General features: G+C 50.1%; 7 protein-coding genes across 7 annotated transcripts; 3 read left to right on the top strand and 4 right to left on the bottom strand.

The window, feature by feature from the left end:
- Positions 1-201: 201 nt before the first annotated feature.
- On the bottom strand, positions 202-1888 carry PFICI_08090 (uncharacterized protein; the record flags this gene model as incomplete). Its single annotated transcript, XM_007836671.1, has 3 exons — positions 202-263; positions 311-454; positions 502-1888. The coding sequence occupies 3 exons, from the start codon at positions 1886-1888 to the stop codon at positions 202-204; spliced, it is 1593 nt and encodes a 530-aa protein (XP_007834862.1).
- A 2481-nt stretch (positions 1889-4369) lies between these two features.
- On the top strand, positions 4370-6850 carry PFICI_08089 (uncharacterized protein; the record flags this gene model as incomplete). Its single annotated transcript, XM_007836670.1, has 6 exons — positions 4370-4929; positions 4984-5055; positions 5107-5230; positions 5282-5455; positions 5504-5900; positions 5949-6850. The coding sequence occupies 6 exons, from the start codon at positions 4370-4372 to the stop codon at positions 6848-6850; spliced, it is 2229 nt and encodes a 742-aa protein (XP_007834861.1).
- A 370-nt stretch (positions 6851-7220) lies between these two features.
- PFICI_08088 (ABC transporter ATP-binding protein C20G4.01) lies at positions 7221-8075 on the bottom strand (the record flags this gene model as incomplete). The annotated part of the gene is made up of 1 exon (XM_007836669.1): positions 7221-8075. The coding sequence occupies one exon, from the start codon at positions 8073-8075 to the stop codon at positions 7221-7223; it is 855 nt and encodes a 284-aa protein (XP_007834860.1).
- A 520-nt stretch (positions 8076-8595) lies between these two features.
- PFICI_08087 (uncharacterized protein) lies at positions 8596-9624 on the bottom strand (the record flags this gene model as incomplete). The annotated part of the gene is made up of 1 exon (XM_007836668.1): positions 8596-9624. One exon carries the CDS (start codon positions 9622-9624, stop codon positions 8596-8598), a length of 1029 nt encoding a protein of 342 aa, XP_007834859.1.
- Positions 9625-10009: 385 nt separating this feature from the next.
- Positions 10010-11790, bottom strand: PFICI_08086 (uncharacterized protein; the record flags this gene model as incomplete). Its single annotated transcript, XM_007836667.1, has 6 exons — positions 10010-10409; positions 10483-10658; positions 10716-10742; positions 10842-10890; positions 10943-11373; positions 11455-11790. 6 exons carry the CDS (start codon positions 11788-11790, stop codon positions 10010-10012), a joined length of 1419 nt encoding a protein of 472 aa, XP_007834858.1.
- Positions 11791-12942: 1152 nt separating this feature from the next.
- On the top strand, positions 12943-13899 carry PFICI_08085 (uncharacterized protein; the record flags this gene model as incomplete). Its single annotated transcript, XM_007836666.1, has 3 exons — positions 12943-13149; positions 13210-13490; positions 13560-13899. The coding sequence occupies 3 exons, from the start codon at positions 12943-12945 to the stop codon at positions 13897-13899; spliced, it is 828 nt and encodes a 275-aa protein (XP_007834857.1).
- A 613-nt stretch (positions 13900-14512) lies between these two features.
- PFICI_08084 (uncharacterized protein) lies at positions 14513-16042 on the top strand (the record flags this gene model as incomplete). Its single annotated transcript, XM_007836665.1, has 4 exons — positions 14513-14796; positions 14849-14913; positions 14965-15043; positions 15109-16042. The coding sequence occupies 4 exons, from the start codon at positions 14513-14515 to the stop codon at positions 16040-16042; spliced, it is 1362 nt and encodes a 453-aa protein (XP_007834856.1).
- Between the last annotated feature and the right edge of the window lie 1230 nt (positions 16043-17272).

The raw sequence follows: 17272 nt of genomic DNA, 5'->3' as shown, positions 1-17272 counted from the left end.
TCCTCGGACTAGAAGATCTGCATGTTGTCTTGACGTGGATATGCTCTTTGCTCCCGACCGAGTAGAAATTCACTAATGTATAATTTCCCGATGGGAACAAGACCAGTTGATCAGTAGTAGAATGTAGCTTGAGATAATCAGTTGAGTTTTTCGTTTCAGTCACAAACTCAACAGAGCGGAGTTGCAGGCGGGTTGTGTATGTCATGGTCGAGCATTTCCCACTGGCTTCCAGACTTCTTGGTAGGTTGCCCATTTTCGGAAACCTGCAGCTGTTAATATGGATTCAGCCAGTATTCAAGCGCCCACTTACCCAGGTCTTCAAAACCCCGGCCCCCACTTCTCATGCCATCAAGAAAGACCTCTTGCATCCCGTAGCTGCTGAGCTGCTCTATGCAAGTTCCGAGAAGTCTAATCATGACAGAATTCCTGTACCTCTGCACGGCAGGATTATCCTCTGCTGGAATTAGCTTTGAAAATGAGATTAGTCGCGCTGCCACCTACCAGAAATACAGATGCAGGTAATACCTCCAACAAGAGGGCCCATTGTCCGTGGCCACGGTATCTCAGTATCCGCAGTCGATCCTGAATCAGGCATATACGTCAAGGCTGCTGCCACTATTGTCTGCCCGTGGAGACTCAAAACGATATCAAAGGTGGAATCTTTGCTCCACTTGTATATTTCGAACAAGCCCATTGTCTCGTTGCGCGATTCCTCGCGTCGTAGAAAGTCGAGTAAATTTGAGAAATCATCAGGTGTGCATGTCCTGAAGGTGTAGCCCTCTGGAATCGAGCCTAACCCACCGCTTGGCCAGTCATGTATCTTGAGCAGCCAGTCGCAGACTTCCTTGCCGCCGCCTGGTTCTCGAGAATCGAGGTCCCAGCCGCGTTTTTTGAACCAGTCTCTTGACGGCGATAATTCTTGAGGGATACCGCACAATAGTCGTGGAAATGTACTCCCGAGTTGCAATCTCTCGACCCCTCGTGTCCGCGTCAAAAGACCCGTAGCATGGTTATAGAGGCTCGACCCGATGCCCATTTTACGATATGTGTTTTTCACCAATAAAATAGCCACAGAGCCAACGAGGAAGTCCGGGTCACTAAAAGCCCAAGTCGTGTAAGTTGCGCAAAAGCCAATAATCTCGCGGGTCTCTGGCTGTCTGACAACATAGTGTCTACCAAAACCATCTCGATCAAGTAGACTCTGCAAGGTGTAGCGATTGAAAGTAAACTGCTTGGGCAAACACTCGTTCCAGAGGTCTAATATAGGTGAGACGTCGAATTGTATGAGACTGTCCGGTAATGCTTCCACCGTCCATTTTTTCGGAGCCGCAGTCGGTTCTTGTAAACCCAGAGGTCTGTCGATCGTTGCCGGCGTCTCACCAAACAGCACAGCAGCGGCTTCTTCAAGTTGGCTTGGCGCATATCCGGAGAGCTGAATTATGGTTCCAAAGTGATTCTCCTCAAAGCCCAGATATTCTTCCTGGCAAGCCACAACTACCAAGGGGCGATACTCGGCCATGACTTGTGCCAGCTCTGCCATGTCAATCTGTGACACCTGTCCCGGTACCGCAGCACCAGCAATGACAAAGATAATCACTTTAGCTCTCTTGATGAAAGTAGAGTGAAACTCGGTGATTCCACGATTGGCAGTATATGGAACATGCCTGACCCAGGCGTGCCTTGCAGCTAGTGCCCGTCCAAGAGGTTCAAACGGATCCAGAACGACATCGTCTTGAGCCAGGGGTGCGACTACCGGAGATAAGAGTACCAGAAGATCTCCCTCATTTAAAACATTCATAAGTGGAATGCATGACTGCAGGTCTCGTTTGAGGAGGACCTTTTCAGATCTTGGATAAGAGGCTGCCCGATGCACAAGGTCCGGTGCCATCTCCACAGAATATTGTGTCCCTCAAGTGCACCGTGTACTGAATTGTACTATAAACGCGCTCGTCTATACATAATTAGTATAATTGAAGACGGAATCGGTCGTGTGAGACTACAGACTCCGAGTGCAAGTAGAGTAGAAGAAAGCTTCTCACCTGGCCACTTTGTAATTGAAAGTAATTGATATGAGCATCATGAAGACATGAAAAACTGCGGTACGAGAGTAGCGCAATAGCCGCGGTCCCAGAAGCCAATGGACTATTAATGCCAGGTAGAAGTCCTAAATAAAGGAGTCGAGTCTGCCCGATTGGATGTAAAAAGGGAAAAACAATTGCCCTCACATATGCGGGTCTCGGTGAAGAAAATCTCCAGAAGTAGTAGGATACACGTTTCAATATTCCTTGTAATATGCGATCTTTGACGTACCGCTTGTATGTATCCGAAAACCACTACAATGAGGCACTATCAAAACCTCAAAGAAAGTGGAACTTGGTTGTGGAAAGATGGTAATCAGTCAGTTATGTTTCGGTCTGTAGTATTGCAAAGACTGGCCTGCACCAGCCCACCAATGATCTGATTGGAGAGGACCAGAGTACAGTTATCGAGTTACCAACACGTTTGTAGAAAGCTGGAAAACAGGGGGTTCGATGGCTTCTTATAACGGCATAGGCGAGATCCCGCGGATTACGCGGTTTCTCTCACTCGAAGATCCTGCACTGAGAATGTCTGCTGCGCCTTTGCCGGGAAACATAAGATAGTATGGGTTGCACAAGGTTGGGCTGACCCAATGGCTACTGGTGTCGAGGATATGTAGGTGTGACTGGGAACTGCAACCCATATTGGTGCCTGTTCTCGGTCGATTTCACCGGTTTCTCGAAAGCACTACGAGACGCCTGGCAGGGCGGGGTATAGTGACTTACAATTGGCTGATGCGTCATACGCCTTTCGTAGTCTCCGTGGCCCAGTTCTGCGAGAGCCGTATCCAGGGTGGTACAGGGCGTCATTCGTAAGTAGGGCTCTGGCTCTGATGACGGGTGGAAAATGGCGGAGCAGTGTGTGAGAGAAGGAGGAGCTGACCCAGGAAACGGCCCTCACTGGCATCCCGGCCAGGGTGTGCCCCTACTGAGGAGTACATTACACATTCTGGCGGCCGTTGGCGGCATGAATACGTAGTAGCCACTATGTTCCTCCTCGAACAGCTGAGAACTCAATAATACTGTCATGGTGTATCGTTACACGAAGACGATCCTATTAAATAGGGCATATGGTAAGGATCATATTGTCAGTTTTTTTTTGGGGGGGGAGTACAAGTGCTTGGAAGGAATGCCAAAGATTTGCGAGTGTTGGTCTCGGGTGGTTACGCAGTCATATCCTGCCGCTCGGTCACTGTCAACAACCCTACAGGGTATGAGTCGGACGGACTGTGCCCATAGAACAACGACACGAGCAGGATTGCTTATGTGAGTGACCTGGTCCTCTGGAATGTCCTAGGTTGAGCCGATTGGCCTGTGTTGTAAAAACAGTTGTGTGAAGAATTTTTTCCCACTTTCTATGAATAGATCCAAGCAGCCAGGGTTGAGAACCTGGGGATCCTATGGAGGGGTCATTGATACTCGCCAAGGGCGATCGATGGTGGTAGATCACGCTCAAGCATGGAGAACAGAGTCTGTCCCTTGTGATGCATAAAAGAGGTTGATGTTGAGATTGAATGATTTATTTTTGTTCTTCGTCAATCGTTTCTGCAAGAGTTCCGTGGAGTGTAAGGTGAGTACAGCAGCCATGAGGTGGTAAAATGAACAACGGAGCTGGGTGCCTGCCTCGAAAGCTCTCGTTCACATCTGCCGAGAGGATTTGATGCAGGACCGCCTTGGCATTCTCGCGATGAGGAAGATGGTGGATCTAGGACGAAGGAGGAAAGTAATTAAAGCAGTATGCAGCATCACGCTCTGGAAAAAAAAAAAATCTGCTTTCTACAATGCAAGGAAACGTGGTGCGATTAATATTCTGAACAGACATGCAGGGCTGCTGAAGAAGATTGAGCGACTCGACAACAATAGGATTGGGTAAAAACAAAAGATTCCGTTCTGGCAGGTGCGCTAAGGAAGGTCAAGTTAGCGACTACAGGTAGGTGGTACCGTGGGGCATCAACAGCATGGTTGTACTGAATCGTCGGCACGACTAGCGACCTATTACCCATTAAACCCGCTGAGCATGGGCTTGTCACAGCGCTATGAAGCGCTAGACTAGGTCAATCAGGTACCATCTCAGTAGGTACTACTGCTCGGCCGGCGTCGCCGACCCACCGCTTGAAGATCCATGTCCCAATTGGCATAACCAGCTGCATGTGAGCACGCGTCAAACGCGGCCGCGTCTCCAATCACGACAATCGATACTATCATCAGTTCCGGCGTTCTGCACTCTGGTGTCGCCGCCGGATTGATCACGCAGGCGGGATCTGACCCACGACTCGAAGTAAAGTGAAAACATGCCCTTATCTTCTGACGAACGTGGTGAGGGCAGTCGGACTCTATTGCAAGATAGCTTGTCCGATGTAATTCAAGGTATGCCAAGCCTCAAGATAATTGTCCCTCTTCACCACGACCAGTATTGCCGTCCAAGCCCACTTGCTTCTATCCGAACGAAAAGGCTGACTAGCAGTTTAACGCAAGCTTCCAAGGTGCCAGCGAAACGTCGCGGTTCCAGCATCAAGCCCACTGTTGAGACACTTGCGTCTGAGTGCTATGACAAGGGCCTTCTTCCAGATGCGCTCGGTGAATTGATCGATCTCATCATTCACCCGAGCCATTTGGATCAGGCAAGTCTTAATGGCCTCATCAGGAACTTGTATCCAGCAGTATCTATAGATGGCGAATTGGTTATCAAGATTGTAGGATGCCTAGGCCATGGCGTCCTGAAGCCTTCCTTGGGCATCCAAGCCGCGCTGTTAAAGTGGCTGATCATGACCCATAACGTCATCAAGGACCAAGATGCTCTGTCCAAAGTATATGCAGTATTGTTCAATCTTCTCGATACGGCAGCCATCAGGTCCGTACTGCATATTTTTCAAAATATCATCTGCCATCTGCTCACTATTTGCAGACCACAGTTATGCCACCTTCTGGCATTGATAACGCGGCGTAGACACGTTCGGCCATATCGCATTCAGGCAGTGTAAGCGTCAACTTCAGACAGGGGAGGCAAAGGCTGATATCATGCATCCAGCCTAGCACTAAGCAGACAAACAGGCAATGACCCTGCCCTTACCGGCCTTCTCCGTGTTTTCAAAAATTATTATCCGGAGATCATTGTTGGTGATGCTACACGTGGGAAGGCATCAACTTTCAAGGTATAAATCTCTCCGCATCTTGTGTGTTGTGCGTCTTGCTAACTCATTCAGTATCCGGACCCTGAATGGCGGGAAAGACTGGGCGAGGTTCAGCAAGCCCATGCTCAATCACTAAGAGATCAAAACCAGCCTCGTGATGCATTTCGCGTGGCCCACAGACTGGGCAACATGAGTGGCGGAAAGGCGAGCGTCATACCGGAAGTGCACACGTCCCACGCCCAGGAGGTAAGTTGTATTGAGAGGATCTATAGCGTCTAGCTGCTAACTGCAAAGGACTCGATCACTCTCGAGGAAATCGATAGTGCTGACCGACTGGTCAATAACTTGGAGAAAATTGAGCTTCCCAACCAGCTTGTCTCGGTACTGGCAGACCCTTTGCTGCAGAAGCTCATGCTACTTCGACCTAACGATGTTTACGAATCCCGCATCACAAATTGGTTGTCGTCTTATACTGAAGATGTGGTGCGCGGCGAACCTACAAGCACGGCCGAGCTTACAAGCTTTCTCCAAGTGATACAGGACTACGTCTCGACTGCTAGGGACGATTCGCTTGCCCCAGCGCTTCAATCTTTCTTCAGCTCATACCTGAAGGTATGGGATGGCAAGACGGGCAGCCAACTCATTCTGAACATATTATCACACACAGGTATACCTCAAAGGGGCTTCTCTGGTAAGAAAATATCAATCATGACATTTGGGAGATGCTGATGCTCGACAGGTCTATATGAGGATACTTTTGCATCTCTTGAAAGAAAGGTACTTGATGGAAGCGGCGAAACTCAACTCGAGATGCTCGCCTGCTATACTGCCCTTTTACGACACTGGGTAACCGTCTTCTTGGCAAAAGAGGCAGACAAAACATTTGGCCCGGTCATATCAGACCTCGTGTGTCATGTCAACAAGCTGTGTCTCACGCTCATTCAGACATCATCAAGTACATCTACACTCTCCATGATACTGGACTTCTACGAGTTGACGGCATATATGGTATCAACGCCGCGACTGAGAAAACGTGCTCGCATTGACATACCTTCTTCGGCTCTTGTCTATATGCTACACTTCAACTCATCCTCCACGTCACTTTCACGCCTGTGCGGAATACTCTCGTGTTACAAGGAGGGATTTCAAGCTGCAATGACAAGCTCGCGTACTGCATATCCTGCAGCTTATGTCAATGGCTTCAACGGATTTCTTATGGACATTTGTAATTGTCTATGGCGCTCAAAGGCATTCAACAATACAGATGCCAACGCGCACGGCTGCCTCGTGCCAGAGAGTGCAAGAGTTGCTCTGGCAAATTACGTATCTTCGCTGAAGAATGGAAGCAATCTGTCGTCCATGTTTACCTTGTCGGCTTCTCCAACACTTGGTCTCATGGCGACGACGTATCTGCGCGACTTGGAGGATATTGAAATGGAACAGGGCTCATCAGGGCTCGACACTCGACATGCGGGTCCTGCTACGAGGACCAGTCTCATTGCACTCGGCAAAAACGGCGGAGTGAGCTTGACTTGGGACGAATTCAGGCTAGGCATTCTTGGATATTTGGAACAGCAGCATCTTGGTGGCGTTGGACTGCTGATGCATAGCACAATGACGACACTGATGAAGAAGAAGTAAAAGGATGCCTATATTTTCTGGCAATGAGTCAAGAGCCGAATGAACGTTTACAAAATCAGACTAATATGAGCCGGTGTTGACGCCTCGTCATGTTCTCTATCCCATGTTGAACAGGGTATCTTTGCATGCATGTTAAGTACACCCAAAATCAAAAACCTCGATTCCTTCCTTGTACTTTAGCCTGGTGATGAAACCCCGGCTTTCGTGTTAATACCGCCAGCAACTCCATAACACCGTGCCATGCGTTGAGCTTTTGACTGCCCCCGAGGGTTCGAAAATCCTCTCAAATTGCTAGATGCAGGTTAAATGCACCAGGCGTACCAAGAAATCCTACAATCTTGAGTTCCTGCCCGAAGGGCACCTAGCCTGATCAATTGGTCTCTGTGCTCTTCTCGGTGCTCTCGTCACCGTAGCCTCCGAAACCACCAACGATGTAACTTCTACCGGCATTGCCCAGCTTGGCGTGGTTCCTGGGGCCACGACTCTTCAAGTCCGACTTGAGCCAGCCCAGCACGAGCTCGCCCAGCTGACTGTTGCCAGTGCTCGTGCCCTGGGTATCGCCGAGGAATTGCTCGGCGGGACCCCACTCGCGGACGGTACCCAGGTGCATGTGGACGAGGTGGGTAGGCCAGCCGGCAAGGTTGTCGAGGATGTGGGTGGCGTAGACAATGGTGCACTCGCGAATGTCGGTCTCGTGCTTGAGCCAGCCGAGGAACTCGGCGCGGCTGAGCACGTCGAGGTCGACGGTGATCTCGTCGAGCAGCAGCACGGTCCAGGGGCGAATCAGGCCCATGGCGAGCTGCACGCGGCGCCGCTCGCCGTCGGACACGGCGTGCATGCGCCACTCGGTGTCAATGTCGAGCACGCCGATGAGCTCGTCGCGCCGCTCCGGGTACGCGTCGCCGCCGACGGACCGCAGCAGCTCGTTGACGCCAATGTCGGTCCGCACAATGGGGTTCAGCACCCACTCCAGGCCCAGGTAGGTGACGCCCTCGAGGCCGTCCTTGAACGGGTCCGCGCCCGAGACGCTGATGCTGCCGCCGGGCGCGAGCCGCTTGCCGGCCAGCAGCCGGAGCAGCGTCGTCTTGCCGGCGCCGTTGGCACCGATCAGCAGCGTACGTGAGCGTGGCGGCACATTGAGAGTAATGTTGTTCACACCAGTGGAGTAGTCAGGAAAGGTGTACGTAAGGTCGGAGACTGAGATTTCCGGCGCTGGAGGTGCCATTTTCTTCTTCTTTCTATGTGATTTGCCTGTGAGACGCGGACGTATGATTTAATCGGAAGGAAGAATCAAAAGAACAGAGGCAAAATGATCACTAAACTCTCAAAAAGCCTCTGGCTAAAAATGAGTCGTTTTTCGAAACCTTTTATATGGGGGTTTCTAAAGCGTCCGGGGTTTGCCTATTCACTAGAGTGGATGATGCCATTGACTCAATTTCAGGGATTCACAGCGAAAACTCCGCACAACTTCGGCGGCCGGCTACGGACCTTACCGAAGAAGCGCCAAAAGAACAAGATGAGCAGCCACCCGGAGCCGCCCAGCAATCGACATTCTTCAGACTTCACAGCACACTATTTACTCAACACTTATTTGATAGTAGTTATTTGAATTCGTATCCGGTTGAGAACTGAAGATTTGTTTGGGCATGATTGCAGCTGCTCTCTTGCTTCATCGCAATCGTCGTCATTATGTACCTACGTATTTATCTAGCCTTGATGTTGAATCTATTTGTTTCTAGTATCTTTTATACGTAGGCATCTATTCCCGACAGCAGGTCTTCTTTTCTTTCGTTTGACAAGAAACTAGCATGAATAGAGTTGCGAGCCAGTTCTCTCATCTTTTCGAGGCCAAAGCCAAAAACTTCACTAACCCGAACGTACTCATCCAAGCAATCCGACCCAAACATGGTCGGGTCGTCAGAGTTTAAGGTGCATAAGAGCCCGCGCTCCAGGTACAGGGGCAATGGGTGTGCCTCGACGGCGGGACAACCCCCCGTCAAGACGTTGGACGTGACATTGATTTCCAGCGGAACTTGCTGCTTCGCCAGCATGGCCATGAGCTCGTCGTCGTACTGGGCAGCCAGGCCGTGACCAATGCGCTCGACGTGCATCGCCAGCGCCTCGCGAATTTGCAGCGGACCTTGGACGGGGCCCGTGGCCTCGCCGGCGTGTGCCGTAAGTCGCAAGCCCGCCTTTTGAGCCTCGGCGTACACGTCGCGAAACCACTCAAGAGGACCCCCGACCTCGTCGCCGCCGACGCCGATGCCGATAATGGAGGGGAAGCGCCCTTTGAGCTCGGCGGCCAGGCGGAACACGCGGCCGACCTCGTCGGCGCCAAACTGCCGCGTCGCATCGATGATCCAGAGGAGCGAGGGACCGCCCAGCTCGCGCTCAATCTCGCGCCTCGCGTCCTCGACCGCCGTCATGACATCCTCGACCTTGAGATGCGACTTCCAGTGCAGAATGTTTCCCCAGGCAATGTAGACCTCGGCGTGCACAACGCCCTGGCGATGTAGGTTGCGTAGCATCTCCCTGGTGATCAAGGCATAGTCCTCGACCGTCTGCAGGCGATCGAGGACGAGCTTGAATGTGCGCAGGAAGTGAAGAAAGTCCTTGAAGACATAGAGCGCGCGGGCCTCTTCCAGCGTCAGCGGCTTGGCATCGTGCCGCTCAGAGAGCACAACCAGCGTCTCGGGCGTGACCGTCCCTTCGAGGTGCAGATGCAACTCGGCTTTGGGTAGACCCTGCAGCCACTGTCTTTTTGTTTTGGTCATTGTGAGATATGTTTGTGTGTAGATTATGGATGTGATATGACTGGTTGATCTTGAGATACCGGGCTCCAGGCTCCAGGCAACAGGCACCTATAGGTAATGTAGTGGTCAGTCATCCACGGCTGTCATCGGGGATAACGCTCCGCTATAGGTACCGCCTATTCCGCTTAGCTCAATTCCCAACGCCGCAAGCAAGCGTTGGGAAGTAATTGGCGTCCAACAACCTGAAAGCATTTGACAACCACTTTGTCTTATGCCAGATTGTAAACATGCACGACTTATCATTATGAGAAGCGTATACCATGAATATATTTTTTGGAGGAGTAAAACAAAAAAGTCCTGCGTCTTATACTACTAATAAGTCCGACTTCTGCTTTTGAGCCAACGTTTACGCATCCTCACAAGTAACTTGACTTTGCTCCAAGATAGAAATACTATCTATGCTCAAGATGACCGTATTAGTTCTGGTGAACGTGAAGCCACACAGGGGGTAAAAGTGTAAGGTTGCTATCTCCAGTGGCTGTGAAATATTCTGAAGGACAACATTGCGCCACCCCCAGCTCGTCGCAAACTCATCCAAGAGCAGCGGCACGTCGCCCCATTCCACGCGCAATTCACACAGTGGGTTCTCGCCGGGTGAAACAACATCAGGGTCTGAGGTCTGCTCTGGGCTGATGAAGAGAGGCTGGTACCAAAACGATACTGTATATCGAACGGAGGGGTCGATGTTGGTTATCTGCTGTGACAACTCCTTGATCTCCCCGTCGGTCTCCGTCACGTTCGATTGGCTGTAATATGAACGTTAGGCACGAGTACTGCTGATATGACACGAGACCTGAATCTCTGAGAGAAGAGACTTACACTAATCCTGGAGGGCTAATCGCTCTGACCCCCGATGAACTCGACTGATCCACAAAGTTGAAATCAATGTGGTCCCAGTCTTTTTCGGGATCAGCGTCATCGAAACCACCGTTAGTCACGATGTTTCCAGAATACGGGCCCCTGCATAAAACAGTGGCTTCAGGCGGCGTTGTCGTCTACAAGCCAATGAGGTTCAGGTCTATCGAAATCAAGAGCGTTGAGTATAAACTTACTACGGTTGTGGCAGTTTCTGAAGCGATCTGAATTGTCCTCATCAGCATTTCATGTTTGATCATGTGAAGATCGTGTCCGAGTCTCTGTCGCGAAAGGTGAAGCACATATCAACCGAGATAACTTACTATTGTTTCGGTCGTAGCCACCGATACCGTTGCAATGAGTTGCGGAACTCTAAGACATCATTAGTAGTATGCGACAATATTGGCCTTGGGAGCACACCTACGCTGTTGTGAAAACGGTGACAGTGGTCATGATCCATTCGGTATTTGTTGCAACAGGCAAAGCAGAGATGGTGAGAATAACCTCGGGTGCCTCGATACAGGTGCAGACGGGTCCAATGATAGTGGAGTCTAGAAGTTGAAGACTTTCAAATACAGCCGCGGGATCAAAGGCCGAGCTTGCACTGGGAGTAGCCGTGATAGATGTGTGCAGACTTGAATGACTGTAAGGGTTAGGTGCATTCACAGCATAAGGAGCACCATGACCAGGATGCAGTTTGTAGCCTCCCTGTTTTCCATATTGTCCTGAGCCTCGGTGGCCGGGTAAAGCTTCGTGCTGTGGTCCATAGTGCTGACGAGCCTCTTTTGAACGCTTCTCTCGAGGAAGGGGGTCATGATAAAATGAAATTATTGTAGTAGTGGTTCTAACTCCGAACTAAAGAGCAAATGAGTCGCAATTCATACAGCCGTACGTCTTTGACAAGGTAAAGAAGCACCAAGTCTGTGATAGACTCACCGTGACGGTTTCGGTCGTCACAACAGCAGGGGATGGTGTGATGGTGACGACAGCCGTTGCAATGAGAGTGGTTGTCGTGAAAGCATCCGTAGTTATCCCAACGGTCGACGTAACAACTTCGATCAATTCAGGCCCAGCGGATTGAACGAGGGTTATCGGATTGGTAGCACCAGGAAAGTGTTCGGAGCAATAACTTAAAGCCGGCGCATACTGAGCCAGAACCGAAGCGGTCGCCACTACAGGCGGAAGATTGCAAAAAGAAGGAAGATCCACAGTCTTTTGCGAGTTGGCCATAGAAAACAGGCCCGCAAGCCCAAGGAATCGAGTAATTGTCATTTTTATCATGATAGATCAGGCAGCGCGACACAACGTGAAAAAATGTGAGTATTCTGTTCAAGATGAATCCGATGCATCCAGAAATCAATGAGACGAGGCTAAATATATCATCATCATCCATGTTACACAAGTGTTTTCCATGAAAACAATTTGTCATCCATATCGCAACGAAACTTGGTTGCTTTCTTGAATGCGTATTTGTGATGTAATTGGAACTTTGGGTCAGAAAAGATATATGGGGTACACAGTTCATCATGATCGCGCATGTACCAGAAGCAATATGAAGGATATACTTTTAAATTATATTGCTCTCTGCCGCTGTCGATTATTGATGCCGTGCATATTGTGGCAAAGTCAATAACCCGACTCCTGATAGTACAAACGGCACAGCTCGCCTGTTTCAGTTAATAGCCTCACATGCATGTCCTGTCAGCTATATTAATGTAAGACACCGGGAAAGGCTGCAACTATCCGTAATCTCGAAACACATCATTGTCGAAACTTAACCCTGACGGACGGGATCACCATTTGTTATTTCCGGTTCTCTTCAAAGAATTACAGTCTTTGAAGACGAATGTGTGAGAAGCGCCATGCCGTGTATATGTCGAGGTTCTGGAAATGTCCATGTTGTCCTCGTTTCAACCTAAGACCCGGCTCATACGGACGTTACTGACAGCCGGACCGATGTAGATACTTCAAACCTTACATCATACTTAGTCCCATGATCATGATGCTCATTGCCTCCGTCCGCTCCTCTTGGCCAGCCTCGTTCGAAATACTTCGTCCAGGAGGGGAAATCGTTTACACCAAATATCACATATCTGAAATCAAGCTGTATTTTCTCGTGACATACGACTCGTAAAACTGCACAGAGAATAGCCCTGGCATTGACACGCGAGGCTTATCCCTTGGACTTGGACACATGGTTGCATAGCTGCCGCATAGGGTATGCTACCCGAGCCAATCATCTCAATGTCCAACAGCTTAGCTCATACACTGAAATATAGGCAGCAATTGAGTGGCGCCATTGGGGGTGCGCAAGTCATAACAATATGAGATGAACGCCTCTTCACACCACCGAGTTCAGCGAATCTGACCCCAAGCTCTTCGAACACGACTTCCTCGGCGCCCAAGACATTCACGACATCCAAAATGGCACCTTTGGCCCAGGAGGGCTATTCTCTTTTCGTGTTCCCCTTCTCTTTGTATTCCATCATGACAAGGTATACTTTTACTCTGGGCCGCGCAGGCTTGCCTCAAGAAACTAGTTCCCTGGACATTAATCTCAAGCTTGTCAACCTTCATCGCGATGAGAACCTGGCCGAAGATTATCTCTTGAATATCAACCCGAAAGGACAGGTCCGTACAAAATTTGGACAATAGCTGCGCCATCTTTATTGACTATCGAAATGGATACAGGTGCCTGCTCTCACTGGGAATGATCTCCCAACACCTTTGACCGACAGCCTGGATATCTCGTACTGGCTCTGTAATCACTTCCCAGGGTTGCTCCCGGAAGCACACAAGCCAGTTATTCAGCAGTTTCTGACTCAACTGCATGGATTCGAGGGACTCTCGCTGTCGGTACCGTCAAAGGCCGATCGGCAGGAGGGAGTGCCAAATCCATCGTTGGATGCTTTACTAGCCCGATCTGATATAACGCCAGAGTACAAGCGTGCTTTGGAGTATAAGAAAAAGTTGTGAGTATCTAGTTTGAGGTCATTCGCCCACACCTCCGAACGCATCGCCTAACATGGGGAATACCGCAGCCACCAAGAAACTCAAGAACCAGCGCTCTGGGAAGAAAATGTTGAGAGAGCCGAGCGGCTTGCGAAATCAGTATTCGACAGGGTCCTGAGAATCCACTCTTGGCCACAGCACACTTCAGGGCCTTGGATCTTTGGCGAAGCCGCGACTGTGCTGGACGCACATCTCGTGCCGCTCGTCGCACGCTTGTTGGACTGCGGGCGAACGGACCTGGTACCAGACGAGCTTCAAGAGTATGCCTTGGCAGCGATGCGCGGACCAGAATACCAAGCTGTCACTCACGGCCGGCGCACGATTTGGGATGTCTCTCTGGGCCATGTGGGCTTGATGAAGGACTTTTAGCTTTTGAAAGTGACGATTGTCTTGTAATCAACTACTTACTATATGATAAAGACCTGCTTCATAAAGCCATGTACCTATAGGATGCTCTTCTATTTCTCGCAATGCCACCTGTTAGGTGCTGGCCACCACCCTAGGTACTAGTACCTAATTTTCCCCGCAGCTACTACAGTTCTCCGCCCTCTTCTGTACTTCACTTTTGTTACGCTTTGCCACATCTAGATTGAGAAGATCATCGACGTCTGATAATCATCAGTCTCGTGGCCTGTAGCTAGCTTACATAATCGTTTTCCATTCAAACCTTCGTTTCCCGCTGTTTCCGTGAAGTCACTGCTACTTACCATCCAGGCACTGGCCTTACACCACCAATCATATCAAGCATCTTTCAGTACGGCCTGAATGCGCTCCCCACAACCCGGGAGCTTGTGTGGTAAGGTTCGTGTCAATGCCGCTGTAATTTACCAAGCCGTCTGTCAGGACATGTTTCGACCAGACCATCCTTGAATCTATTGCCGCTTCATGGCTAGGATTTGCTATAAAATGAACCGAATAGTAGTTTGGATGGGGGTTTGTGTCAGCAGGTTTAGCTCCGAGTTTAAGTAACAGTTTGTCCAACATGAAGTTCCACTCTGCGATTGTCTTGGCCAGCGCACTGCTCGTCAATGGCATGGCGGTTGAGCGCGCAACGGTTGAGGAATGCCGGGTTGTCGACATTAAGATCGCCATCTTACTTGAAGAGAACCCGGTGGTTGCAGATGATTTCTGTTCGTCGTACCTCTCCTTGGGTCCGTCCTCTGCGACAGATATCTCCGACTCCACCATATTTGTCACCACGACAATCACCACCGCTGTGGCGACTACTACGATTTCTGCTGCAATCGTGACCACGACTGAAACTAGGTCGGTACTCGAGAACACGCTGCATGTATTTGGTAAACTAAATCATCTGAAGCATCACAACCTTTTCAGGATGCGGTATCGATGGACCGCTAGCCAAACGTGCTTTGGAATATCCACGTAAGAGAATATAAACACTGTGCACATCAATTGTTTCTGACACGATACAAGGAGATCCCAAACATCGGCATGCGCATGGTCATTTACCAGGTCATAAGCCTCACCCTCAGGCCGTGAATTATGGACAAGGGTGAGACATCCTAGCAGCAGAGAGAGACCACTTGTTGAGTACTTGATATTGATTTCCAAGAGTAGTTATGGCTATGGTGCATATGGAGCAGCCACCACAGTTGCGCCGACGACGACGACGACGACGACGACGGCGACTACGACATCTCTTTCCGGCGTTGAAACCCTCTCATCTGCCCTGGCTGATTTCTTCCCAGCAGACATTTCCTTGGGTTGTGACTGTCAGCTAAACCCACCCGACGCGACAACTACTGACCTCTTGACAATTTTTGACTCCTTCACCACTTTGACCATTACGGAGTTTGTTTCAGGCACTGCTTCCGTGACCGATGGCGGGCAGACGGTCACTCATACCGCCACCTCGGTCGTAGTTGAAGAGGCGTGTCCCACGCCGAGCTCTTGTGGTAATCGCGGCGTTGAATGGGCCGAGTACCACAATGATCAAGGATACAACGGGGACCCGAGCTATTACCAATTCGATCCCGCAGTTTACAAGACGGCGACACCAAACGCCACGGGAACCACGTCGAAGATCAATGTGGACAGCACCTTTGCAAACACTGGAGACACCTTTCCCGTCCCCGTCTATGATATCGAGGTGCCCGTAGAGCTGTTTGTCCTGAACCATCGAGGGTACTTTTACGCTCCCACGACTGGCGTCTACACCTTTTACATGCCCCAGGTTGACGATGCCGGATTTGTCTGGGTCGGGTCCAAGGCCTATTCTGGTTGGACCAGGGACAATGCCGATATCAATTTCATCACGTCTTTGCCCTTTGACCAACAAAAGACCAGTGTCAACATTCAACTGGTAGCAGGACAATTTTTGCCCGTCCGCATATTGTTTGTGCAAGCCCAAGGCGGAGTAGTTCTGCAGCTACAAGTCACGGGACCCGACCATAATCAATATGTGAACTGGTTCACGGATAGCCCATTTTTGGTTTCTTATCCATGTGCTGACCCATCACTGGCATTTCCACCATGGGGCCAGGAGACTTAATTTCCACTAGGGCCAAATGAATAACGTTTATCTTTATGTATTTGCTTTGGGTCAATTCCAGGGATTTGGATTCTACGAATCGCGCTGTATTCTTCTTCATCGCTTCGGCAACAATCGGCCAGAACACGACTCTGCATTTTTGAACCTGCACGTTTGAATGCAGTATAAACACTATCTGAAGTTCTTGTTTTGGGCGATTATCTTCGGCTTCGCAGCGCTGTTTTTTATATTATATATTTTAGTCATGAACCATGCCGTGTTTAACCATGCTGGCATCGCTCGGGAGTGATCTATCGCGCTTCGTGAAGATCATTCGCCGGAGTCGAGTCCTGGAAATGGAGGAATGCGCATCTATTTCCGCCGGAGAGCCAGATCCAAGGCCCCATACCTATCAGCTCACGTCAGTGCTCAAACAACACAGGGCCGTGATAGACTGGCGCATCGCAATTTATGGAGAGAAGAGCGCGATGATAGGGGTCGGAAGCCAGACACAGTCGTCGTCGACTTGGCCGCACAGGTATTACTTGATCGCGCTGTGTGCCTTTCAAGCATTGTTCGCGTGGTCACGCTTGTGGAGTGGCTTTTTTTTGCAAGATAGTATAAAGATTCTCGGTTGGTAAGGATTGCGGACGGGAGGCAAAGAGTGCTGCAGTAATTATCCGCAACACGCATCCCACAATTGACTCCCTTCACCTGCCCAATACCCTTAACACACAAGTACCGGCGGTTAGATGGGCTGAACCATGACCCCCAAACCATAGTGGTTGGCGACCATGAAAGCCTCGCAGTGTTACTTGTAGTTCAACAAGGATAGTATTCTGTGAGAGGAAATGTCACCACTCTTAAGTTTGGTGAGGGGCGGCACGCTACGCCAGTCCTTTGGCTGCCAGTGCAACCCTCCTGCCCGCCCGCCCGCCACCTTTATGTGCTGGGCCCCCAACTATTGTCTGCCGTTTTTGATACGCTCTAACCTTAGAGTCTGTGAAACTATACAGATTACTGCACCAATGAAAACCACCTCCTAGATAGCACTGGGCTTCTCATTGGTCCTTTGTGCCAGTCGTGCCGATGACGGGCCATCCAACTGCCGTGTGGGTAGTATCTTATGCAGGTGAGGTGACGACTGCTTCAGCCTTTTCAAATTGTCGTGGATACAGTCGTCTCATTGGCGGTGGCCACTATATATTAAGAAGAGCTGAACGCGCCTCTAGCATCTAACGACTATGGGTT

The sequence above is a fragment of the Pestalotiopsis fici genome (assembly GCF_000516985.1).
Source record: "Pestalotiopsis fici W106-1 unplaced genomic scaffold PFICI_Scf_5, whole genome shotgun sequence".
NCBI lineage: Eukaryota > Fungi > Ascomycota > Sordariomycetes > Amphisphaeriales > Sporocadaceae > Pestalotiopsis > Pestalotiopsis fici.
Note: the sequence above shows the minus strand (reverse complement) of the source record. Positions and strands in the feature narration are given on the sequence as shown.